Below are 25,507 nucleotides of genomic sequence, written 5' to 3'. Positions count from 1 at the left end.
AATAATGTTACACCCGTGTTTCCTCATTAGATACAATGTCTGACGTTACTCATTTCAGTCTGAATTGTAAAACTAGACTTTATATCTATCAATCACACAAATAAACATGCAAATAAGAATAAAATAACAAGCAAGTGATAAAACATGACTTAAATAATGGCTGTATTGGACAGTATCAGCTACAGTGATTTTATTTTGTTCATATTTTCATTATAAAAGCATATGAACATATCAATAAAGAATTATTGCATATATAACACTTCACTCAGTCAACATACAATTAAACTCACATTTCCGTGTAAGATTACCATCTGTCTGAATGTTTTTTCTCTTCATATAGTCTTATATCAGGGGTGTCCAAACTTTTTTCAAAGAGGGCCAGATTTGATAATGTGAAAATGCCCAAGGGTCAACAGTCCCTGCTGACATTATTTTAAACAATACAAGTAGCCTATACATACATTGTTATTTAATCATTTTATTTTCAATGACAGCAAATAGCAATGTAACCAAATGTAAGCATTCATGTGTGAACACATCTCAACAACTAGTCTGCCTTTCTTTCACATCTTGAAAGTCAGATAACACAAAGAACAAGCCATCTAAAAGCTAATTACATAGAAACCGATCAATGTTCTCACCTCAAGACAATCTTAAATATGACTTAGTGAGGGTGATGAAAAGTTGTCTCACATTCAAGTTCAACACACATGAAACAGGCTAACGAAAAAAATCAAGTTGTCTCTTAGTATGTGATGATAGCTCTTCAGTGTTACGAGCCAGGCAAACATTAGCAAACTCGGTCTTCTTCTCGGGGCAATTATGTTTTCTGCTATTTTCATAACACAGTCTTTGATAAACTCACCTTCCGTAAAAGGTTTGTCATGTTTAGCAACTACCATGGCCACTTGGTAGCTGACTTTGATGATGTTTTCATGTGAAAAGGACCGCTGCTGTGAGGCCAAGTTATCTTGGAGTTGCTTCACTTTTCTAGCTCGGTCGCTCTGATAGCTTGTTGTAGCATTAGCATGTTTGGCCTCGTAGTGTCTCTTTACATTATATTCCTTAAACAAGGCAACAGTCTCATGACTAATTAGGCAGACACAGTTGTTTCGGTTTTCGGTGAAAAAAATATTGTGATCTCCACCTCTCCTGGAAGCGGCGGCCCTCATTATCGACTTTCCTTTTTTTACTTGCCTTAGCATGACAGGTCAAGGGTCAGAGCCAATTTCAAACAGCCAGACAGTTACAGAGTGGTGCTGCCACCATGAGGTAAAAAGAGGAATTGCATGTTGAATTTGTATGAGTTATTCATTCCGTTTTGACTGTGCTGGCGGGCCATAAATAATGCATTTTAAGACAGAAGGTGCGGGCCATATAAAATCTGACCTCGGGCCGGACTTTGGACATGCCTGTCTTAAAGGAACTCTAGCTCACACTCCAGCCTAGTAGGTGGCGGTAATGCACATTTCACGATAGTGGCCACCTGCTATTAAACAAAAGGAAGAAGAATAAGCATGGACTAGTTAGACCACCACAGTGGAGTCTTTGGAACAAAGTACAGCAGGTACAGCCTTTTGCTTGAACGCTATCAAGGCAACATGTCGTGGCTCTTCGGCTGGGGAAAGGGCTCCGGTGCTCCGCCGCTGGAGGAGCAGACAGCAGCCGCTGCTGAAGGGACCAGAGGTGCACCAGGAGGCGGCTCTGGGGGAGACAAACCCGGGGACAAGTGGAGTAACTTTGACCCGACTGGGCTGGAGAGAGCTGCAAAAGCTGCAAAGGACCTCGACAAATCACGTGCGTACTAATTGTACCAGAATTAAATCATAGCTCGTGCTTTCTTTCATTATTTCTGATATTTTACTGGACCAGACCTAATTTCCCATGTTGGTACGTTATGTTCTTTTCGGAGGCGAGTCCCTCGCACCGAAGTCCACTGAAAAACGTCAAGCTGAAAGTTTTCTACTAGCAAATGTGCAGACTTTGAATATCGTGTTGTGTGACTGTTAAACAGTGTATCATTACTTTAATTCGGCATTTAGCAGGACAATACACATTTAAATATATTCAACATCTTAAAGAAACAATACTCTATTTGAATGTGCTGTGAGCAGACTGAGTCAGAAAACTGTAACATAGTTCTGATGCGGTTTGAAATAAAGTTTGACGTGCTCTTTTGTCTCGGTCGAGGGGGAGAAAGCAACAAATCAGGCTGCAGAGTTTCTTACCAAGTTGCTACAAGTGTGCGTGCAAAAAGTTATGTGACCTCCGCGCAGTCTGCCCAAAGTTACAGAGATTTGGTGGGCGTGTCAGCGAGCACAGATGAAACAAAGTGTCCCCCGCGAGCGCAACCCCGTCACCTGTCTCTTATGTCATGCCCTTAATGTCGGTATGTGCAGATGAACATACTGCTGTTCATTGTATGGGGGGGTGTTTTTTTTATTTTTATAAACCAGTGTTAGCCAAGCAAAGTTTAAAGCATGTTATACCCAAAAGTGTAACTATATCGTCTCGTGGCTGAGATTTAAATGAATGAATAAAGCAGCACCACTCACTGTTTTTATTTCTTTATCTTGTATTTGAACAGGACATGCCAAAGATGCGTTGGAACTGGCTCGTATGCAGGAGCAGACTGTTCAGCTGGAGCATCAGAGTAAAGTGAAGGTAGGTTTTTGGAAATGTGATTGTGTGATGAGTAGTATTGGTAATTGTTAAACCGTGATGATGTCACAGTAAGCTTTGCACGAACCAAACTCTCCCAACAGGAATATGAAGCCGCTGTGGAGCAGCTGAAGGGCGAGCAGATCCACCTGCAGGGCGAGGAGAGACGCAAAACACTGGCAGAGGAGACAAAGCAAAACCATGCAGTATGGAAATAAACACTTTACACACACACACACACTCTTCTGATGGTAAAACACATGTTCCGCCTACGAGAGTTTACCTGCGAAGTTAATTCATTATTTTCTGTATCGCCTCCAGAGGGCACAATATCAAGACAAACTTGCCAGACAGAGGTACGATGATCAGCTCAGGCAACAGGTAAGACTTTTTTTTTTTTTTTCTTTTTTAAAGGAAAACTTGAAATGAACACCTGAACAGAGCATTTATCATACGTTTTTTTTGTTTGTTTGAATCCACAGCAATTTCTCAACGAGGAGAACCTTCGCAAACAAGAGGAATCGGTTGTGAAGCAAGAGGCCATGAGAAAATGTAAAAGACAAAACCAAATGCACGCTTTCGTTATTCATCACAATGCCATGTAAAAAAACCTCCTCTATTAGCCTACTTACAGATGCAATAAGGGGGATTTGTACTGCTCCGAAGCAGAGAATGACCATAATATGTCCGCAGGGGGTCAATAAGGTTGTTGGTCATTACTGATGACTCGGAGATTACATGGCTCACTGTGAGATTTGTGACTCACTAAAGACTCCCTTGGGCCTGTACTCTGTGTTGGGAGAAACTACACAACCCGGTGGAGTTTGAAGACACAAAATATAAACGTTCTTCTAGTATCTAATGTGATAGATTCAATAGACATTTGCATTGAGTCAAAGAGTTCTTTTTTCATTTGAGATCCCAGTGAAGCACCCACAGAGAATTATCTCCTGACTGTGCAGTGTCCCTCAACTCTGCAGAGCTTTTAGGCTCCTTTTGTTAGCTCATTGTTTTCTTTTTTTCATTCCACAACGTTACTGTTTTGGTTGACAGTAACGTTCGGACACATCAATAGAACAGAATAAGAAACAATAAACAAGGAAAAGGCTCATATATATATATATATATATATATATATATATATATATATATATATATATATATATATATATATATATATATATATATATATATATATATATATATATATATATATATATATATATATATATATATATATATATATATATATATACAGTCAACAACAATAATTGTCAATAAGTCAGTAGATTTGTTTGCATTTTCATGGAAACATTTATGTCCCAAGTTAGAAAATGCCATTATTTACTACTTTGAAGTCAGATATAGGCCACTATAAGACTGATGGGAATTCTATATTAAGAGCCCCTTCTGTGCAAAATGCAAAGGGTTTCCATATTAAAAGTAGTTCAAAGGAGCTGTGTCTTATAAATCAGTTTGATCTAGTTTTGGCACAGTGTTGAGTGAAACCACACTGATTTAAAGTAGGTCAAATTCTCAGCCCTGTCAGAAGTGGTCATACCAAGCGTGCAGTTAATATCTGCCTCTTTTGCTCCCAGCTACCATTGAACATGAAATGGAGCTGAGACGCAAGAATGACCTGATTCGCGTGGAAGCGGAGGCCAAAGCCCGCGCCCAGGTGGAGAGAGAGAACGCCGACCTGATCCGGGAACAGATCCGCCTGAAAGCTGCCGAACACAGACAAACTGTCCTGGAATCTATAAAGTGAGGGCAAAACTACTTCCCACTTTCCTTAATCCTCTCGAGTAACTGGCATGTTATCTCCCAGTGTCTCTCTCAGCTGCGAGTGAAATCCCAGAGGGCGGCGCGGCGAGTGCGGCTGCCACAGTGGAGGCAGTCGGTGTGATAATTGCATTTTTGTTCCTGGCAGGACGGCGGGAGCGGTGTTCGGGGAGGGATTCAGGGCCTTCGTCTCTGACTATGACAAACTCACAGCCACGGTAAATCTATGTCAGACCTGTCACGCTTTGTCACATTTTCACCACAGGAGGACTGCAGAGGATTATGGGAAGCAGCGGCGTTCATGTTTGGTATGCTGTACAGCGCGTTTGAAGATGTGTGTTTGCCGTCTTGTCCCCCCCCCCCCACAGGTCGCTGGGTTGACCCTGTTGGCGGCAGGCGTGTATTCGGCCAGGAACGCCACGGCGGTGGCAGGGCGATTCATAGAGGCTCGTCTGGGCAAACCCTCACTGGTCCGAGAGACCTCCAGGATAACCGTCATTGAGGCCATCAAACACCCAATCAAGGTGAAACGACATCCTAATTCTCCCGTTTTTACCGTTCATTGTGTGGATGTGGTCATCTACACAAGAATGGGAAATTCATTTTCTGTCAACAAATTGTTTCAATGCATTCATTTGTTCATGTGTCGTCTGCCGTGCATCCAGCTAATCCCGCCCAATGAGCTGAATGTGGGACGACTTTAGAGCGTAACGTCAAAAATGGCAAAAACTTGGAAGTGAACGAATGGAGTGTGTAAAATGAATGAGAACATTTACCAAGATACAACGGTGGGGTCAGATGTGTGCTGAATGATGCAAGTTGTTTTCTGGACTGCTTTTGGTTATTTCTCACATGTTCACCACAAAATCTGTATAACAGACAAGAAACGGAACATTTGAAATTGTCTAAAGCAGAGCGGAAGAGTCACTCATAAGTAATTAAGTGTTAAATGATAATTAGAAATTCCATTTCTATGATTTCAGATATAATTCCTGTGACTAACTGTTAAACGATTTGTCACCATACAATTCCCTCTGTTCTCGTCATTTCTAGACTACCAAGCGTCTGAGAAGCAGGCCGCAGGACGCCTTGGAGGGTGTGGTGCTCAGCGTGAGTCATTTACTCTTGTTGGCTTTTGTCGTATGGATATCTTCCATCCGTGTACTCTTTTCATGACTTTTGTGAAAAACCGCTGAGTGGTGTCGTTATGCTGTGGGTCCCAAAGGCAGCTCTGGAGGGACGTGTGAGGGACGTTGCCATCGCCACTCGCAACACCCGGCAGAACAACGGCTTGTTCAGAAACATCCTGATGTATGGACCCCCTGGAACTGGAAAAACACTCTTCGCCAAGGTACGGCTGGGTCAAACACCTTTTTGATTTTCGTGTGTGTGTGTGTGTGTGTGTGTGTGTGTGTGTGTGTGTGTGTGTGTGTGTGTGTGTGTGTGTGTGTGTGTGTGTGTGTGTGTGTGTGTGTGTGTGTGTGTGTGTGTGTGTGTGTGTGTGTGTGTGTGTGTGTGTGTGTGTGTGTGTGTGTGTGTGTGCGCGTGTGTGTGCGTGTGCGTGCGTGCGTGCGCCCCTCTGTTCTGTTTTGAACGAAGCTCTTTCCATTGCCTTCCAGAAACTGGCTCTCCATTCGGGGATGGACTATGCCATCATGACAGGTGGCGACGTGGCACCCATGGGGCGCGATGGAGTCACTGCCATGCACAAGGTGTTCGACTGGGCCAGCACCAGCAGGCGAGGGTAGGGCACTTTCATTTGCTCCATTAACACTCAATGAATTAGTACTATAATGTGTATCAGCTGTTGGATATGGACCGTGAAAGTTCACTAGTGTAGACTGTATGCCGTGTTCAATTACATGCAGAGCTGCTGTTATTGTACCGGCTAATTTCATTAAAGGTCTTGAAGGAAAAAAATGCAGTTTCTCTCTTTTTTTTAAAGCACATTCTCTTTGATGTCCTCTGATTCTCCGCAGTGTCTTGCTGTTCGTAGATGAAGCTGATGCGTTCCTGCGTAAGCGATCCACAGTGAGTTCAGCTGCAGTGCCATATGCATGGTGATGATGCCCTGCGTTTGAATCATATATTCATGAGTCATGGTTTTTGCATTGCAGGAGAAAATCAGCGAGGACCTCAGAGCCACCCTGAATGCATTCCTCTACCGCACTGGGGAGCAGAGCAACAAGTTGGTGTCTTAATGTTATTCACTGTGTGCATGGCTGGGCATGAAAAGGTCATCGGCCATGACTGAAAAGGTCACTGGCTGGCTCTAAGCAGTCTCATCCTCTCTCCTCAGGTTCATGCTGGTGCTTGCCAGTAACCAGCCGGAACAGTTCGACTGGGCCATCAATGACCGCATCGATGAGATTGTAAACTTTGCGTTACCTGGTCTGGACGAGAGGGAAAGATTGGTGCGCATGTATTTCGACAAATTTGTGCTGGGTCCTGCCACTACAGGGAGACAGTGAGTACACTTCTTGTATTTCAATTTTCAAACCGTGACTGTTGCAGCTCTGTGGCGGAGGTGATTTACTACCGCAAAGGAAAGCACCGGTCCCTAGAGCTTGCATAATGGTGTATATAATGTATTCAGTACTGAAAACAAAGTGGCGTCTGGGTCTTTACTTATTGCTTTCATGAAAATGTGTTTAAGACCTCAGGAAGTGCAGCACACGAGGCGTTGCAGAGCGCATTGGCCAGTTGAAATGGATGATGAATGACATGTTTAAGCTCGAGGTTCACTTACTCTACAAACCTCTTGTGCTTTAACTCAACAGGAGATTAAAGTTGACTCAGTTTGACTATGGACAGAAGTGTTCAGACATTGCAAAGCGAGCAGAGGGCATGTCCGGTCGGGAAATCTCCAAACTTGGTGTGGCCTGGCAGGTGAGTAGAAAAGCCTGTTGGCACAAAATATGAATCTGCCATGAATAAACAAATCCAAAGCCAACCCCTTTTTTTTTAAATTTAATTTGCTTTCCCGGAAGGCTGCCGCATACTCTTCCGAAGATGGAGTTTTGACCGAAGCGATGATTGACTCGAGAGTCGATGATGCTGTCAAGCAGCACGCACAGAAAATGGACTGGCTGCTGATGGAAGCAGGCGAGGGGGTCGGGAAGGTCGGCGTACTCCTCCCGAAGGCAATGGCCGCAGGGCTCGCAGCCCAGGAAGCGGCGTCACTTACGCAAACCGAAGATGCAGCCCCGACGATACAAGAAATCCTTCCACTTCTGGAGGTTGTGAGCAACGCGGCCCAGGCAGAAGCAGCCGCCCTACCTTCAGAAGTGGAGGTAGATGCTATCCTCAAAGAGGCAGCCGCTTTGGTTAAAGAAAGCCAAGCTGGAGCTGCAACAACTGCAGGAGCTGCTGTCTCGAGTGAAACGGTTGAAACCATCGTTGAGACCGCTGCTGCTGTCCCGTTGGTGCAGGAGGCTGAGGCCATCAAGGACCTGACTGAGGAGGTTCTTGGCACAGCTGTAGTTGCTGACTCCGTTGTTCCCGAGCTGAAGGATATAGCCACTGAGGTTAAGGATGCTGAGGGTGTACCAGCTTCCGCCATCCAAGAGATTGCTGCTGTGAGTAAGGAAGAGCCAACTGCTGATGTAGCTGTGCTAGAGGCTGAGGCCATTGAAGTAGTCAAGGAGGAAGCGACAGTCTCTGCAGTTGCTCAGGAGAAGGAATTAGATGCTGTAGTCTCCAACGTTGTCCAGGAGCCAGAGGCTGTGGAAGCCACTAAGGCTGCAGTGGAATTGGCAACGGATGCTGCAAAGGTTGCAGATGAAATTGCAAACAATGTAGCTGAAGTGTCTGAGTCCCTGGCAAACATTGCCAAAGAGGCTGAAGCAATAGCAACTGATGTGGCCAAGGTGGCTGACGCCGTAGTAACCATCACCGAGGAGATGGAGGCAGTAGTCACGAAGGAGGTTGAAGCGATGGGAAGTCACGTCGCCAAGGACCCAATTGAGGTTGTAGCGGAAACTGCGCCTGAAATATCGGAGGTCGCTAAAGAGGTGGAAGTGGTGGCGACAGATGTGGTCAAGGAGTCCGAGAGTGTTGCCACAGACGCTGTTAAGGAGGTCGAACCTGCGATGACTGAGACCGCTGCCAAGGATGCTGAAGTCATCTCAACAGAGTCTGCCATTGAAACCGAGGCCACAGTTTCAGAGGAAGCCAAGGAGCCTCACACTACTGCCAGTGAGTTTGTCACAGAGGGTCAGACTTTGGCTACAGAGGTCGCTGCCAAGGAAGCTGAGGATCAAACAACGAAGGCTGCAGAGGAGGTAGAGGCCGTAGTAAAGGAAGTCACCGACGAGACGGACTCAGCAGCTGTTCCCAACATGGAAACCAAGGTAGATACAGAGACCTTTGTGTCTGAGAAACTAGAGAGGCCAACTACCGAGAAGTCCGCTGCCTCCCAGACTCCCGGCACTGAAGGAGCGGAGCCCGGTCCAACTGAGAAGCCTCTGTCAAACAAACAGAGCGGAGATGACAACGACAAAGCTCAAACCAAGCCTAGTCCAAAGAAGTGATCACTTCAATACTTTGTTGTTGTAATTGTTAAGCAGTCTAAACATTCACCTCAAATGCTGTCTACTCTTCTAACAATATGTTTTAAACTCAAGTACTGTGACTGACAATATATGGTAATGATTTTGATTATGGTTTGTAGGTTTGTAGTCTGAGTAAAAGCACGTGTGGACCACTTTGTCTGACTTTTTTTTTTTTTCCCTCTCTCGTCTGGTCGTCGTTGCCATTTTCAAAGTCTGTGGCTGGGTGACATTTTGAAAATGTGTCCTCTGAACGGGACGTTCTTCTCGCATGTTTGCTGACCGGCACTGGCAAGAGTTCAACAGCGTGTCTGCAAAATGCTCGCTCGGGACATTTCTTCCCCGTCACTTCTTAGCAAGAGCGCCGGTGCGGTTGTAGGCCTATATATTTTTTCACCTTTCATAGAATGACTGTGGGTTCTGCCAGACTATAATTTAAATGTAGATTGAAGATTAATTTCTGACAATGTCACACAGGGGCTCCACAGTGACCCTGCTTTATATCAGGCTTGTTTTTGTCTACAACTGCTGCCATACAGGTGTTTTACAAACACAGCGTTTCAGATCCAGGCATCAGTGTGACCTTTCTCGCACATGTGCAGAATAAAAATTAAAAAAAATGTTAGACTACTAATCAATTACTTGACAGCATCGAGAGAAAATTTTCAATTTTGGTAATCAAATAATCGCTGAGTATGTCATTTATCACACATTCCCTGCTTCTCAGATGTGAGGATTTTTTTTTTTGTGCCATATCTCAGTTGTATATCACTTTAATTTGAACATCTTTGGCTTTCAGTCGGACAGTACGAACCATATAAAGATGCCAACTCAACTTGTTACGCACATTTTATAGATTAGATAATGACTATAACATTCTTCAGAGAAAATAAATAAAATAAGTATTCGCTTCAGCTGTGGTTTATATGTTTTCAAAGATTAATAGGATAATGCTAAAGAAAATATTCTTGTAAATGCCCTCGGTGTCACTGGAACGTGTCGTATTGTGCCAGAGGAGAACAGTGGAGCGCTTTTCTCAGTTGCACCAGCATGTCATTGGCATTGTTAGTCATTTCCGAAGTGTTGTTAGTCGACGCTATTATAATTCTAACAAACCCGACTGAAGTTGTCAACAGGACCTCTCTGTATAATCCGTCTGCTGTCGCTGCTCTGACATAACCTCTCGCTATGAGAACGTGTTCTCATCTTCGCTCACATGACACAATCAAACATCAGAGGTCACTGTTGTGCTTCAATGGCACTTTTAATAAAACAGACATTTCATCCTCACAACAGCAATGTCTGGACAGAGGACGAGGAGGAGGAGGGAGGGGGGGGGGGGGGTGGCTGGGTGAGGGTTCCCTCTGCTGATAGGCTGGTTGCTCCTGATAAGTGAGAGGGAATTGGATAAAGAAAATTGAACTGTGCTGTTGAGCACTGTGTGGGGAAGATGGAGGGGTGTGTGTGTATATGTGTGTGTATGTGTGTGGGGAACTCATCTTGGCTGGCATTTTATTTCCCCTCCCGTGTCTACTAAAGAATGATAATATATCAGAGAGAACCCCGACCTCAACCGTACACGCTCCCCTCCCCCTCACATATTTACAGGAAAAAAAATTAATACATTCAGTTAATTCACTAAGTAACAAAGCTAATTAATCGGTGTTTTTAGCAGAAATCACGTGGTTTCACATCCAGTTTTCAAACAGACTTGTCTTCCCGTTCCATTCCTATAATCTCTAACCACACAGTCCATCGTTATGGTTTTCTATTGACAAACAACTCGCACAAAAATCCCCCCACGCACCCCCTTTTAAAGACTGTTAAATCCCTTTTGCCTGTATTCATAACTATTTACAGAAGCAGCGATCTAACCATCACAAAAAAACCACCCACCCACCAGTCTCGTTCGCCCCTCCCCAACGCCAACAAAGTCCCACTCCCACCCGATAGTGAAAAAAATAAAATAAATTCATGACACCCGTCTTGCCGCCCCGTTCCATACGCTGCCCACATCTTACCCTGTTCTAAAAGAGCATGCCAAGTTTCACAATGAACACAGAAAATGTCTCTATACAGAAAAAACACCCTTAAAAATGTTTTTTTTCTTCCTCCTCCCACAATGGTGGACATGGACATAAGACAAGATTTCAGTGGCAACAAATAATCGTCATCTTTCTCCATTTTGGGATTTTTTTTTTTATTTTTTTTTTTAAGTGCTGACAGGGGCCGGTTTTAGTCATACGAAAGTCCTGTCATGGGGGTTTAAGGGGGCCATGTTATGAATAGTGGGAGGGCAGTTTTCCAGGGTCTCTGAGGCAACAGTTGGCCAAGGGGAAGTTTGGGAAGGGGGATGAGAGGAGAGGAGAGGAGGAGGGGTATCAGGGGAAAGGGGTCTAGGGGTTATTTTTTGTATTATTTTGTTTTTTAGAGTCAGAGGTGTCGGGGACTGGGGTGGCCGTTGTGGTAAAGCTTCTGCTTGATGTGGACCATGTTGCCGCTGGAGTCTTCCAGTTGTCTGAGCTGGGCTCGGCGACGGAGGTCTCGAAGGTTGCAGAACTGGGGCAGCCATGACCAGGACGGGGTATCTGGAGGGAAGAGATGAGAGGCAACAGGATGGTCAGAGGAGGCAGGTGATAAGTGTGTGACCAATAGGGGAAATTTTCCACATCTGATGGATGCAGTTTCCCCCTGATGGATACGCTCCTTCCATTTGTCGCCTATGGGAAGCTGTTACCTCTTGATTGCTCAAAATAGAGCATGGAATCACAGGGTAATACAATTGGATAATATCAAAATGACATATGTGATTACATGGTAAGAAATACGTCGTCCATGAGCCTGAAGAGGGAAATAAGCTCCTAAAACTGCCAAGCAGGAATGAAACCTGTATTGTATTGTTTTTATTGCATTATCAGGTAAAACACAAAATGCATTTATTGAGGCCTAGAGAGCGAGTACCTTTTGAAGCAAACTTGTTGGCGATGTATTTTATACAATCTTTATTCTATGTTAACCATCAATTATAGCAGCGGATGCAAATTCTTTTTCTAACATCACACAAACACAAAGATGATATATTGTATGAGGCCATATACTGTGGAAGGATCTCACATACGGCCTTGAACAATGTGTACCAAACTGAGTCCAAGCACTTTTTAAGCTGATTTTTTTTTTTTGGCACTTTGCCTTCAATCGGTGGGTGACAGAGACAGAGGGGAAACATGAAGAGTAAGGGGGGATGCAACAAAGGTCCCACACAGAATTGAACTGGGAGAGTTACGATTACATCGTAGAATGAATGTGCCTTAATATATATAGGTCGTGGCTACACCCGAAGTCTGAGCATTTAAAACACACAACATGACCACCTGCCAAAATTCCAATGGCAAACGGACGCAAACTGGCAAAAGACTCAAATGCCAGAGAGTCGAACACTTCAGAGTTCAAATGCTTGCAGGAAACGCCTCTGCATCAGCAAGGCAACGGAAAGTGAGTATCGATATTTTGTCATAATCACAACATGTCACAGTCACAATATTGATTCACTTCCTTCTCTGCTCCCCTTCTTTACTCCTACTCACAAGTGTGCAAGTGCGACAACAGTGTATACGCGGTTTATCGTTGGGCAACGTCGTCTCGCTTTTGTTGTTGTGCAGACACAAGCAAAGTACTGAATGCAGGACTTTCGAGGACGACTCAGCCAGACGTTCATGAGATCAAGACACACAATGGTGTAAAATCCTTCTTAGCCTGGTTTTCAGGCTCCAAATCCAGTTAGAGGACACATCAGCAACCAGCAGCACAGAGGGCTGATCTCCGTGCTGTAAACTGTCCTTTTTGGATGTTGATGAAAATGAGTAAGCGCTTCTTTCACACTCATCTTCTCCAGTAATTCTGTATGAATTAAGGGCTAGGCTGATAATGGCTTTCTATTTAAAAGCAATATAATGGCTTGTCATTTTGTCCATCTCTGCTGCCTTTTGTTTTTTTTCGTGCTCAGTTTCAGCTTACCCTAAAATACAATTCTGAAATTTTAAACTAAACCCCAAAATGTCTTCCATACAACACGAAGCCAGAAAATGACCCACAATCAGATGCATTAAGGTTTAAAGGTGAGTCGCTGTAAAAGCTGATGTTTATTATGTCTTTTAGCCACCGGCTTCATCAAAACTGAAACAACTTTTAATTCTGGGAAGTAAGGGTGAGCTTTGTTTGCAGTGAGGGTAGAGTGACTGAGACGGGATAAAAGATTGGATGAGAACAGTAATTGGCATCAATCTCTTCAAGTGCACCACGGTGTTGCCTTTGATTTACCCCCTCCATTTGTGTTTGGACTGTTGCACATGTGACCGTATCCAGGTGCCATTTCTCTACAGTCACGGGGATTTTTACAGGTGAGATTACGGCTGAGGCGTCGAATGCATCTACCTGTCTTTGACCAATTAGCAGCCAACAAAGCGGAAGAGGTGTATAACGTGAGGAGGGGAATGGTTTGTGTCTGTCGGGTTATAAACTGGAGCTGGCGAGGCGGAGCCAGGTCCACAGAGACAGTAGAGAGAGATAGCGAGAGAGAGAATGAGGGGAGAGCCCCAGACAGCAAACCCAGTAGCAAATGGCCCTGCTAGAGGATAAGCAAGAGGAGGAGGAGGGGTGGTGGTGGTGGAGTTGGGTAAGCGGGGTGAGGCGTTGGGTGGAGGGGAGATGAGGAGGGAGAGAGAGTGAGTTATTTATAGCTGTGAATGGGTATGCTGTCCACAAGGACTGCTCTCAAGGGTATCCAAAGGAAAAGGGGCAACAAAGACAGGTTTATCTCATTTGAATAAAAGGATGGGGATGGAGTCGGCAGAAATGGTAATGCAAGGCAGAAAATGGGAGGCGAAAGGCACAAATGCTCTTTTAGTGGGGAGGGAGAGGGGGGGGGGGGGGCTTAATGCTGAATGTCATCTTTTTCTAATTTTTTCTCTCTCACCAGTGTCTTTGCAAAAGAGACTCTGGTATCAGATATTCGCAGCGCATCAATGATAAGATGAAAAAGAGATAGTTTCAGTGGGAGGCATTGTAAAGGAAATGGCCAGGACTAGATTCAATAAGTGGAGAGGGAGGAGCAAGAGATGGAATTAGGAGGGGGGGGGAAAGCAACGAGAATCAATGTGCATCTCAATGCACACGGTGTGTGTGTGTGTGTGTGTGTGTTTTTCTCACTTGCCATTCCAGCTGCTCTCTCTCATTCTATTTATAGCTCTGGAGGAGAGTGTGTGTGTCAGTGGGGGTGGGGATGTGACAGCATCTCCATCCTGCACCCCCAACACACACACACACCGCTCTGTCAGCCTCACCTTCACTCCTCATCTTGGGGAGGCTAAGGCCTAGCATCAACGCCACAGTCGACTCACACACACAGATAAAAGGGGCATTCCCTCCCAGCACAAAAGAAGAACAAGCCTATACCCCCCCCCCCCCACACACACACACACACACACTCTCTGCTCCTAATGAAAACGGATGCACCCTCCTCACTGGGTGGTTTTTTTTGTATGTATTTTTTATGATGATGTATTTTACACTGTTGCACTACTGCACTGGAGAAAACAGCATTGCCTGACTCGCTGCTGCAAAAAAACCTTCCACACCTCTGAGCAAAGCAGCAGGCTGCAACTATTACAGCTCATACAATTTAAGCCCCTTAGCAGCTCGTTAAAACACTGAAAAATCCAAAAATAACATGATATTTTCTATCCAAAAAACAAAACTTATTAGTAACAAATAACAAAAATTTCTGTTTTAACATGGTTCATCCTGCCTGAGGAGCTTTTCCATGGCTCCGAGAATCCAGGCCACATATCACCTACTTTAGCATTATCCTATATTCTGAGGATCCAGGCCACCTCCACAGTACAGTGAGCTCAAACAGAATATTCAACCTCCAAATCCTGTTTTTAAAAAGCCTTGTTACAATATTCAGTATCTTTTAAAGCTAGCTTTTTTCGTGCCAAAAGAACGCAAAAAACGATTAGATGTCCCCCCCCCCTATAGAGTTTGATCCTGGCTGGATGGAAAAGCCTGTGAAACCGCCATGACCGTGAGAAACTGAAACACTGTAATCCGGCATGCTAATACTCAGCTCATCAGCATCATCAACATCTTGCCAGTCCTCTGCGTCGTCTCTTCAGCAAAGCGCCAGACTATATGAGGGATTTCATGCTGCCGTGTCATGATCTCACACGTGTGTCACATATCTGCTCAGCTGAAAGCCTTTCATATCTTCGCTCGTGTCCGCACAACCACACAGGCCAAATGTTGGTGAACTGAACACCACATGTTCCGTCTCATTAAATCTGCCGCATTCCTCTTCTTCTACTTCAATAACATGCATCCGTCATCTGTCAGGGGGGAGATGGTAAGAGAAATGAAACAGATATTTTTACGGAGAGAGCGCTGACAGGAGACAGGAAATTAAGGAGCAACTATCACAATTTGAGTTGGATTTAAACACATGGTATGTGGGAATGTAGCTTTCACTACAGCGCAGCAGATGGCGGGAGTGAAGTCATCTATCAAATCACTGTTTTTTCGAGCCTGGTTCGAACCGGTCTCTGTAACTGCTGTATGCGTATTCATATATATGTAATGATTTGGTTATCACGCCAAAGCGATGCTTGTTTAAAACAAATAACAGCTTGGCCAGATATTCTCATTACACAACACATTTTCATCAAGCGCTGCACATTAATTCATGTTGGCTTCAGAGAAATGTGAATAGACAAGCCGTGCACTTATCCACACCAAGACTCTTTATATACGTATGTATGGAAATATAATGCATACGTTACACATCATGTATGGTAGCTGTAAATGAATGCTATCCTCTTATTCTCATAGACTAAAGCAGGAGTGCTCTGCAAACTTGCAGAGAGCACTCATGTTCTGTAACTCCATACAGAGTTACAGAACAGGACCAGGGTTCAAACGAGGACCCTCTTGCTGTGACGTGACAGTGCTAACCACAGCGCAGACCTAATGTTCTCAATGACTGATCGACACGCAGACATACACGCAGACATTTCTGGGACACACAGTTACCCTTGAGTCAAAAGTAATATCGTTAGTTGAGCTAAAGGCCCTGCATGCCCATGGTAAACCCGCACAAGTGATTTTAGGCAGATTAGGCCCTCTTTCAGGATTGTATGGCCGTGCACTATACGTGCACGCTTGGTTGCTGTTAGCTTTGTTGAGTGGGACTAATACACTTTATCAGCACGTTGCTGGTTTGTGCTGGTAGGGGTTCGATTAGCCATGCGAATGGCAACTGCCGCCTTGAATTGACAAGAAAACAAAATACCACGTGTACCAAAAGCATTGTGAACAATACAGACAAAGAAAAACATATTTTACATGGCTTGTTCTGGCTGAATTCAAGTGGAAAAGGTACTTTACTGTAATGTACATCATACCTGCTGCCTCATATGCAGCATGCACTCCATTTAAGCAGGTTTTCCCACCATTGCCGCTAACAAGGGGGCACAGTCATTATTTTCAATTGATGAAGTTCGGTGGAATTACGTAAATGCTATCTTAGCTCCGCCCACCTTCAACCTGAGCAGTCAGAATAATTAGAAACACTCGTGTGAGTGTGCAGGGCCTTTAGACATCCATGTGCCACAGAAAAGGCTGTTTTTTTCACAGATAACATTTTCAGGCAACATGTCACAGTAGAAAAAAGCACAGGTGTAAATAATGAAATGAGTGATGGCTGAGTTCCATTTAGCTGCTTTAATTTCAGCGTCCTGGTAGTGTGTGTGCTTGCTCCCTGTCACACAGTCATGACTAACTGGGACACTTGGATAGAACAGAGCCATCACTTGTGTAGTGACACCTGTGCTTTTTTTCCTACTGCCATAAATGTTTGCTGTGAAAAGGGCCTATACAGTAGATAACACACGTGTACATTTTGCTGACCAAAGCAAGGGTCCAATATCCATTTTCTTTCCGCATGAATGGATGAGCGCATCCACAACCTGCTCCCAATCTTCAATAAAAGTTTTGCCATGCTCAGCCTTAGTGTAAAAAGATCGAAACAGGTTTCTATAATAAGTATAGGATTGCTGTGGGATTATTGAAAGAATAGTTTGACATTTTGGGAGATATGTGTCTTAGTTTTTTTTCTGAACTTTATATGAAAAGATATACCATCTTCATGTCTGTGCAAGATTGGTTTAATTCATAGCTGATAAAACGCCTTTCTTCTATTGAGGGTGATGGGCTCCACTCTGTTGTGGCATCCCCCAAAGATCTATCTTGGGTCCCTGATTGTTCTTAATTAATATGTTCTCCGTGGCGCATATCAAAGCTGACAGACTGTTATAAAGTCCAATAAAGTCATGTATTATATTATATTTATCCTGCATTTCGCAATGTCTCTCTCATAAGAAGTGCTGATGTCCAAATATTTTTGAAAACAATTCAAAAGGCTCAAAATAAGAGATCCTAACAATCCCCCCTCCTTGTTCCTGTACTATTCCTATTAATCATTTTATGTATAATCTGCTCAGAGAGAGTGAACAAACATGAAGCCAGAAGCCCATAATCTCAAGTCTGTCTTTAGACGCTCAAGTGGTGTAATTGTGTTTTATTTAACTAGGGCGCACCATTAAGAAGATTTAATGTTTCTTTCATTTGCAGGACTGGAGAAGGTCATTCACGCTTGCGTCCCCTCCAAGCTTGATTGTTGTGATGCACTTGTGGTCTTTCCAGAAGAAATATCAACACACTACAGTTAATTCAGAGTGCTGCTCCCAGGCTAATCACGCTCTCCAAGAGGAGTGACCACATTATCTAAACCCTTGTCTCCCTTCACAGACTGCCTGTCAGTTGTAGAATTGATTTTAAGGTTTTAAGGGTCACCCTGTTTGTGTGATTTGTTAACCCCCAAGTGAACCTGATTGCTGCTTGAGATCCTCTTTCAGGGCCCTTCTGGTGATTCTTTCCTCATCACCATGGGAGACCTATGTTTGCCTAAACTCAGCTGTTGAAGTCCATGCCAAAAATTTGTGTCCCCTTTTAAATCCTTACCCATACTTCTATCAGTTATAGTCCATCCTTTTTTTAAGTGCTATATAAAAGTGTATTCTTTATTGTTAACATAAACTCATGCTTCGCTAAACTTCCAAATTTCAAGTTATCTAGTCACGAATGCCACAATCACGAATATGAATTTAGGGAATTGCCATTTTGCCCGTTAGCTAACTTGTACCCTGCAAAGCTGTTCTTTTAGTCTTCTCATTGAGGTTCGACTCAACAAAATGTTAATTGGGGGTTGCATCATCTTCATTATTTCAACGGCTATTGATATTATATTTCACATGACTGCATTGCTTTGCTATTTTAGTCTTGCAGTGTGCCCAAAGAGACCCTTGAAGGTTTAACTTAGCACAATGGTGCACGGAAGCTGTGGTGAGCAGAGGTCCTTCTGTCAGACCCGGCTTGAAACACTGATATTCAATCCAAACCATTGCTGAAAAGTGATTCAACCAAACATGCTGAGAAGTTATTTTGTTTGCTGCCACAAGGACACCAACTGTTTGGTTCAATGCTAACACAACATTTTAGCTAATGATTCACATTTAGTTGATGTGAATCAGCAGTTGAATCATTTTGTTTACTTTGATTATTATTATTTTTTTCAATAATCGTGTCTCTAGAAGTGTTGTTTTTAACATCATGTTCTCTATCCTTTGAGAGTCTGTATTATAGCAGCAGCTCTTATTGAGATATGATTTTGTGTGGTCTTTTTAGATAACTATCTCATAAATAATGAGTTTCACATATTCAGAACATAATTACACCTAATGAGGGTGCTCTCGCGTTAGCCTTTGACTGCTGCTGTTTCCTGGAAACAAATCAAGAGGATTTTTAGTGAAATAGGGTTTGAGGTATTTCGGCTGTCCAAAACAGAAGACAACACTTTAAATGTAGTTTTACCTCAGCCGTTAGCCTTCGTCTGACTCATCACACTGTTGGAAGGTTTAGCTGTGATTTTCCAAGAGGTCGCAGTACACTGAGAAGAAAATCCAGTGAGGAGAGCCAAAAATGGACCAAGCAATGGGGGGAAGGTCATTTACCAGAGCAAAACCAACTGTAGTGTTAGCCTGGCCAACGCAAGCACATGCAGAAGATACACGGCGGATAGATACAGATACATATATTCCTGCATGCAAGCATTTGGCCACCACAAATCCTGATTTTAAATCATAGATACTTTGTTATTTTCCCTGTCAAATTAGGAACATTTAAGTTTCCATTCCTACTGTTCCGTACTATGATATGTCATTTCCTGTCATGTAGCACCAGTGCATTCACACCTCGGCACACACTTCTGAAATGAGAAAGATTTTATGATAATTTAGGGTTCGCTGAGCTCTTGTTTGAGTTGTGTTCATGTGTATCTGCAGCAGACGGTGTCCGTCTTACCGTAGTAGCGGCTCGCCCTCCAGGCCCTGACGGCACAGTGTAGGACTCCGTCCAGCCACAGCAGCAGCCAACTGATGCAGAAGCCCAGCAGCAGCCCCAGCATCAAGTCCATCTCCTGCTTGGTCACACTGTCGCTCACAAAGTAGTTCTCTGATGAGTCCACCAAGGAATGGTCCCCATCATATGGAATTACATAGTGGACATGATGCCTGGGGAGGTGATGGTGATAGGAAGTGTTAGATATAAGCCAACATATCATTTTATGAATCAAAGATACGAATGAACATTTCTTATCCGTTACAGAGACATACAGATGGGTGTTAAATTAAAGGGAAAAAACAGTTGGGCTACCAGAACGGTTTCAATGCTGCTTGGCATGTATACTGTGGAGCTCTACTGGAGGGACGAACACCATTCCTCTCAATTGGTGGTTTGATGATGATGGTGAAGAGCGCTGTATAACATGTTGCTCCAAATTCTCCCACAGGTGTTCAGTTGGGTTGAGATCTGGTAACTGTGAAGGCCATTGAGTATGTTATGGTGGTAAGACGGTTTACCCTATATATGGTGTTTTTGTGTTCTGTATACCCATCCTAACGTAGATGATATCCAGAGATTTATTTTCTGAATTTAAAACAAATTGCACTAATCCACCCTTTGCTGAAAACCCCCCTGAAGCCCTCTCAAGGAACCTTGGGTGTCTCCAGGCTGCACTTTAGTGCAGCTGCGACTGGAAAAGTTGAAGGAGACTTTTGCTCACGGCCTGAAATAAGAATAAGCAAACACTCCACAATCTCCTTCAGAGACTACTGTTAAAGGGGCCTTTAAGAAAGGCATGTACTCCAATATCCTAAAAAGTTAAGGCAATGCCTGCTCAGTAAAATCCTTTCTGGATTAACTCAATTTTGAAAAGACAAATACATCATCCAAAATTCATCAAGTATGGTTCTTGAGGTACCTCATAACTAGCAATTATTTTGTCAAAGTGGGCTTCTTCTTCTTCATTTCGTAAAATTATTTTAGATCCAAACGGGTTCTTACTAGACAGTCTCTTTAAATTTGTGCCAAGTTGGAGACATTAAAGGACTCGCTATGAATCCAATTTTTATTGTGTTTCCACAAATCCACAGGGTGTGTGATTGCTACTAACCAGGTGTTCACATCTCACAGGAGAAGAAAGAAGGGGAAATATGGAAATGTTACGCTGATGGAATACAAATTAAAAGACGACTGATCCGTGAATGCATCACTCTGTTGCATTGCAGCTTAGGGACACCATGCATGATAACACCATAAATATATCTCTGCAACTGTTGCAGCAGCTACTGATCAACGATCATCCAGTCCCTCACATTCATTTCATTGTCCAGCACCGACTCCGCTCCATGTAAAACAGATACATCCACTTGATATTCAATTCTTACAATACTTTTACTATAATTTTACAATCTAACAACACAGGCAAGTTGTCTGACAAACTCTGTAAGTGAAAACGGTGGGAGCTGAGAGATTTAACCACTGGAAGGCACACCTTTGCGCGCACACTTTGGGACATTGCATCGATAACGGGTTTGAACTGATGCCGTGTTTAATAAATGTCTGCTTTGCTTATCTCTGGCGGACATAACTCATTAATGAAAGCTGATATGCTTAACACCCAGTGTCTAATGTGTCTTTGCTGGCAAAGTCCCAAGGTGCACTGGAAGTTTGACTGTTGACTGATGTTTCTGACTTGTCTGCCGGTGAGGGAGAAGTGAAAGATCGTCACCTACAGGAATGCAACTTGTTTAACAGAAAACCCTCCATGCAGTCTGATTGGCAGATGATTCCTGGGAAGTGCAGTGCAGAAACACCCTCAGCACTTAACGCTGAATATGGAGGAAAAACCTGATCTTAAGTATCTTACCGAAGAAGTAGTGGGGCCACACGGGGGATCAAACCCCCTGTAGAACCTAACTGACTCAAGCCTTACAGCCACTGAGGTCCATTAACGCCAAAACATCCAAAAAACAAAGCTAAGCTACGTGCAAAGATAAGCCAAAATCTTCCTCTTTCTTTGCCCTGGAGAATAAAGGATTATTTTGTGTTGCCTGCATTTAGTCCTGTTCACCCTGCAACCACTGTGTTTGGGTCTTCTTTTCTAGTACAAAAATTAAAACGATTCAGTTTTTCTGTAAGACTTCCGGATGTAAATGCCACAAAGAGAGCATTTAGATCATCTTAGGACAAACTACCCTGCAGCCCCTCTTAACAGCATGACACCAATCAGCAGGGTCAGAAACTCCTAGATCTCTCCCCTGCCACAGAGCCAGGCCTCGGCCCGTCAGAGAAGCTACAACTACATCCGAACCAGAGCACATGAGGCTGCCAAAGATAATGACACCGGCCGTGTCCTCAAGCCTGATAAGGTGAGCGCTGTGGGCGTCACGGCACCTCCACGTCTAACGGGTGGGAGTGAGGCGAGTGAAAAACCCAAGCTCAGGTCTGCTCTGTTGATCCACGCATCCCGCTCTTCTCTTTCTGCTGTTCGTGTGAAAACACGGATGACAGAATCTCATTCAGGAGTGTTTTCAGGTCAGGGGGAAAGACACTGTGTGGGTCACCTGAAAACTAACAGGAGAGGAAAAGATTTGACTGTACATACCGTCAAGAGCATTGGCTTAATACTTGTATTGGAGGAACAAAATACCATTTTTTGGTATTGTAAATATTGAAATCAGTGCTTAATACTGCTGATAATTGCCTATACTTTTTATTGTCATATCCTTAATGCATACATAACCAAGCCCCCTTCGGCAGTGCCAAGGATGACATGACTGTCAAAATATTACAAAATAAGACGTTGAGTGATACATCATCTTGTCACACAAATCCTGTCTCCAGACATATTTGTTTGTCTTGACCAGTCTCACATCCCATCCGTCAGTGTGTGCGAGAGGCCTTTCCAAACTTTCCGTCAGATTATCCCCCTCTGACAGGCGCATAGCACCTGATGATGACCCACTTCTGAATTTACAGGCTAAAAGAACACACACAGTGGAACTGGCCTCGTAATGCTGCTAATGAACTGCTAGTACATCAACCCCCTCACTGCAGCATTGCACAGTATACACTGCTGTTTTGTTTTAATGTGCATCTGTTCAGCTTGCACCAACACCACTGGTGACATCCCCCTTTCCGAAAACACTGATCGGTCCTCGTGGCCGCATATAGCTAGGTTGTCTGCAGGACTCGGGTCAATGAGGATCTAATACCTGAGGGCAATATAGGTGTGAATCTATTGGATGAAAGGACTCTTACTTAAAATCTTGCTAGCTGACAACACTGTTGCCATACCCTCAGGCACTGTAGACTTGAGAGAGAAAAAAAAAAAAAAAAAACAGAGGCCCACTTGTGTCTCTCTGCATCTCTCAGCCTGATGTATTACATGCTTACTGTTGAATGCAAACGCACAGCACTGCTGATTAAATCCGGATTAATTTATTAATGAGTGTCTTTGCTGCTGTTTTTTTTTTCACCACTTCAAAACCTGCTCTCACGGAGGAAAGCAAACCAGCAGGTACAGGCTGACGAGCAGCCACCAGTGCCCCCAGCTCTATAGCACTTCCTCAGCCATAACCAGTCTCCACTCCTGCACTCATATGTTCGTAATAAACCCAGCAGGTTTATCTTGTCGCCGACACCGAGTAGGGCCTGCGCACTTGATGCTCAGATTGTTTTCTTTTTTTGAACGGCCTTATATTGCTCATAGTTCATTACCTATTTATGGCTCCGACACACACCTTCGTATATATGCAGCAAAGCCGAAATCCTCGCAGCCCTTCTATATATATATAAGCTACATAAAAATAAAAATATGGAAAAAAAAACACCACCGCGACCAAACGTGTCTGTTAGAGCAAATAATAAAACGTCAATGTAAATATCAGCGACTGTAAGCGCTACGACAGGCTGATATCTTTGCGGGGCTTCTCCGCCAGAAATCTTCGAGGCCTCTTCGACAATTAAGAACTGACGGTTGAAAAAAAAAGGAAGAAAAAAAAAATCACACACCACCATGTTTAACCCAAATATCGAACGAGAATGACGGCATTTACCTTCCACAATTGCAGTGACAGACGCGATCCTCCCCTCGTAGATGCGGTAAGATGTAGTTGTGAAAGCGATCCAGTAGTGCGTTCATGTCCATTAAACAGGCTATCGCCTGCAAAGAAGCACACAAGTCAGCTGGGACATGTCAAGCAATGGGGTATGGGCTATTCCTACAGACAGCGAATTCTTCTCTTCATCAGCATCAAGACACATAACAACAACAGGGATCGTAGAGAGAAAAAAGGAGAGCGCCTGGGCAGATCCTCCCGATAAGAGGGGGGACTCGTGCCTCAAAGCGGACTTAGATTATTTATTTATGACAGCAGGTAATTATAGGGTAACCTACTTCCACATGTCATTGGCCTGCCGTGAGGTGGGTTTCTCGCACAGTGTGATACATTTATGCCACATTTGCAACGATCGGATCAAATATTCGCCTACATTAGAAAAAGAAAAAAAACCTTATCGTGGCTGAGGGAGGGTGAAGGTGTCTTACCATTACAACTGAAGCACCAAGAATCATAAAAATCATGGTGGTTGTGATCATATGCATCAAAACTTCCAAACTGGCCGCCGTTCCGGTAGCCCGGGGTTCTACCCGCGGCGCTGGAGACGCTCCGGCTGGGCTCTGGGCGCTCTTTCCCGACAGGAGCCGCTCATGGAGCCGCCGCGCCTCTCCTGGCTCCCCGTCCCTTCAAACTGCCCGGTCTCTCTCCCCCCCCCCCCCCCCCCTCCCCCTCCGTCTCCTCCTACACACGGCAAGCCGCTCTCACAGCCCTCACTGCGCCCTCTCCATCCAAGGATCCAACCCCCCCACCCTCCACCACCACCACGGTCGGTCGGTAGGTCGGACGCGGTTCCAAGGAGGCAGCTCTCTCCTAATTACCGATACAAAAGTGAGCTGTTCTTCCCGGCGCGTGTCTATCTCTATCCCAGTTGAAAAAGAACATAAAGAAAACAAGTGACGGGCTCCCACAATATCCTCTAAGGGGTGCCTCGGTATCCTCTCTTCCGTTTTCCAAGTTATTCCAAACCTGGGGCTGCGCTTTAATGCCGGCCAATTCTGTCCTCCATCGGCGAAAACGGTCAATTTCTCTCGCCTTGGACGTTTCACAGAGCTGCACCGACTCCTCTCACGGCCATCGCCCTCGTCGTTCTGGGAATGCTTGATACCATCGACATCGAGGTCCAGATAGCTCCAGTCGGGAATTAGACCCACCCTGCGCCCCGAGTCCAGTCCGGATCCAGCAACGGCAGCTGCATCAACGCCAGGAGCCAGACACGCATGATTATCCCATCCCGGCTTCCAGCAGCTACACGAGCATCCACTCCCACCTCTATCGTGCACGTGCGCGTGCGCGGCGGCGCCTGTGCACGTGCGTGTGTTTGAGAGAGAGAGAGAGAGAGAGAGAGAGAGCGTGTGTACGGTGGGCGGTGTGAGAGGGGGGAAACTGCAAACTGCCTTTGTGGCATCGGCCTGTAGGCTCATTATTTATAGTGGGTACCTGCAGATGCGCCGGAGGGCTTCAAGAATGGTGCTCCTCGTGATGATTTAACCTCCTTTTGCTCCAGAGGCTCGATATTACAGGCCAACACATAAACGCCCTTGCTTTCTATTCCTCTTCCAGACATTGCAGCTCTTCCGTTTCTGCGCCATTCACGCTGTTTCTATTTCTACTATCCTGCATGTTTAATGTCCAAAATAAATCTTTGATTAAAAAAAAACAACGAAGAAATTCTACACGGAATATATTCTTTCTTTAAACCACTGAAGGGAAAATTCAGAAATCCCAAATTTGCATTGTTTAACATATCTTTCATCCAAAACTCAAAGACCTAATAACTTGACCAGCCGTTATGTATTCAGACCAAACAATAAAAGCATCCAATCAAATTTGAACCTGCAGGAGAAACGTCAAGGTAAAATCTAGTCCAACAGCGTCCAAATGCAT

The 25,507-nt window shown here is 44.2% G+C and overlaps 2 protein-coding genes across 2 annotated transcripts; one reads left to right on the top strand and one right to left on the bottom strand.

Moving 5' to 3' along the window:
* Positions 1-1,515: 1,515 nt before the first annotated feature.
* On the top strand, positions 1,516-9,148 carry LOC142951100 (ATPase family AAA domain-containing protein 3-like). Its single transcript, XM_076092711.1, has 16 exons — positions 1,516-1,797; positions 2,588-2,664; positions 2,766-2,867; positions 2,983-3,042; positions 3,144-3,213; positions 4,260-4,425; positions 4,592-4,661; positions 4,812-4,967; positions 5,497-5,553; positions 5,669-5,794; positions 6,063-6,187; positions 6,423-6,474; positions 6,561-6,631; positions 6,743-6,910; positions 7,224-7,332; positions 7,434-9,148. Exons 1-16 carry the CDS (start codon positions 1,602-1,604, stop codon positions 8,973-8,975), a joined length of 3,147 nt encoding a protein of 1,048 aa, XP_075948826.1. The 5' UTR covers positions 1,516-1,601; the 3' UTR covers positions 8,976-9,148.
* Positions 9,149-10,339: 1,191 nt separating this feature from the next.
* tmem240a (transmembrane protein 240a) lies at positions 10,340-24,539 on the bottom strand. Its single transcript, XM_076090527.1, has 4 exons — positions 24,052-24,539; positions 23,561-23,667; positions 19,464-19,672; positions 10,340-11,581 (listed from the first exon to the last, which is right to left on the bottom strand). The coding sequence occupies exons 1-4, from the start codon at positions 24,106-24,108 to the stop codon at positions 11,427-11,429; spliced, it is 528 nt and encodes a 175-aa protein (XP_075946642.1). The 5' UTR covers positions 24,109-24,539; the 3' UTR covers positions 10,340-11,426.
* Positions 24,540-25,507: the final 968 nt, after the last annotated feature.

Source organism: Anarhichas minor, unplaced genomic scaffold (assembly GCF_050575085.1).
Source record: "Anarhichas minor isolate MPS153535 unplaced genomic scaffold, ASM5057508v1 ptg000003l, whole genome shotgun sequence".
NCBI classification, from domain to species: Eukaryota; Metazoa; Chordata; class Actinopteri; order Perciformes; family Anarhichadidae; genus Anarhichas; species Anarhichas minor.
This window is presented reverse-complemented; position numbering and strand designations above follow the sequence as displayed.

What these genes read in the sequence shown, in the direction of transcription:
- LOC142951100 (XM_076092711.1), top strand. Translation starts at nt 1,602, where the DNA reads ATGTCGTGGCTCTTCGGCTGGGGAAAGGGCTCCGGTGCTCCGCCGCTG. An exon ending in ATGATCAGCTCAGGCAACAG is followed by an intron (nt 3,043 to 3,143) that starts GTAAGACTTTTT and finishes TTGAATCCACAG; the next exon opens with CAATTTCTCAACGAGGAGAA. An exon ending in TCCTGCGTAAGCGATCCACA is followed by an intron (nt 6,475 to 6,560) that starts GTGAGTTCAGCT and finishes TTTGCATTGCAG; the next exon opens with GAGAAAATCAGCGAGGACCT.
- tmem240a (XM_076090527.1), bottom strand. Translation starts at nt 24,108, where the DNA reads ATGCATATGATCACAACCACCATGATTTTTATGATTCTTGGTGCTTCA. An exon ending in TTGGTGCTTCAGTTGTAATG is followed by an intron (nt 23,668 to 24,051) that starts GTAAGACACCTT and finishes GCTTCTTTGCAG; the next exon opens with GCGATAGCCTGTTTAATGGA. An exon ending in TGTCACTGCAATTGTGGAAG is followed by an intron (nt 19,673 to 23,560) that starts GTAAATGCCGTC and finishes TCACCTCCCCAG; the next exon opens with GCATCATGTCCACTATGTAA.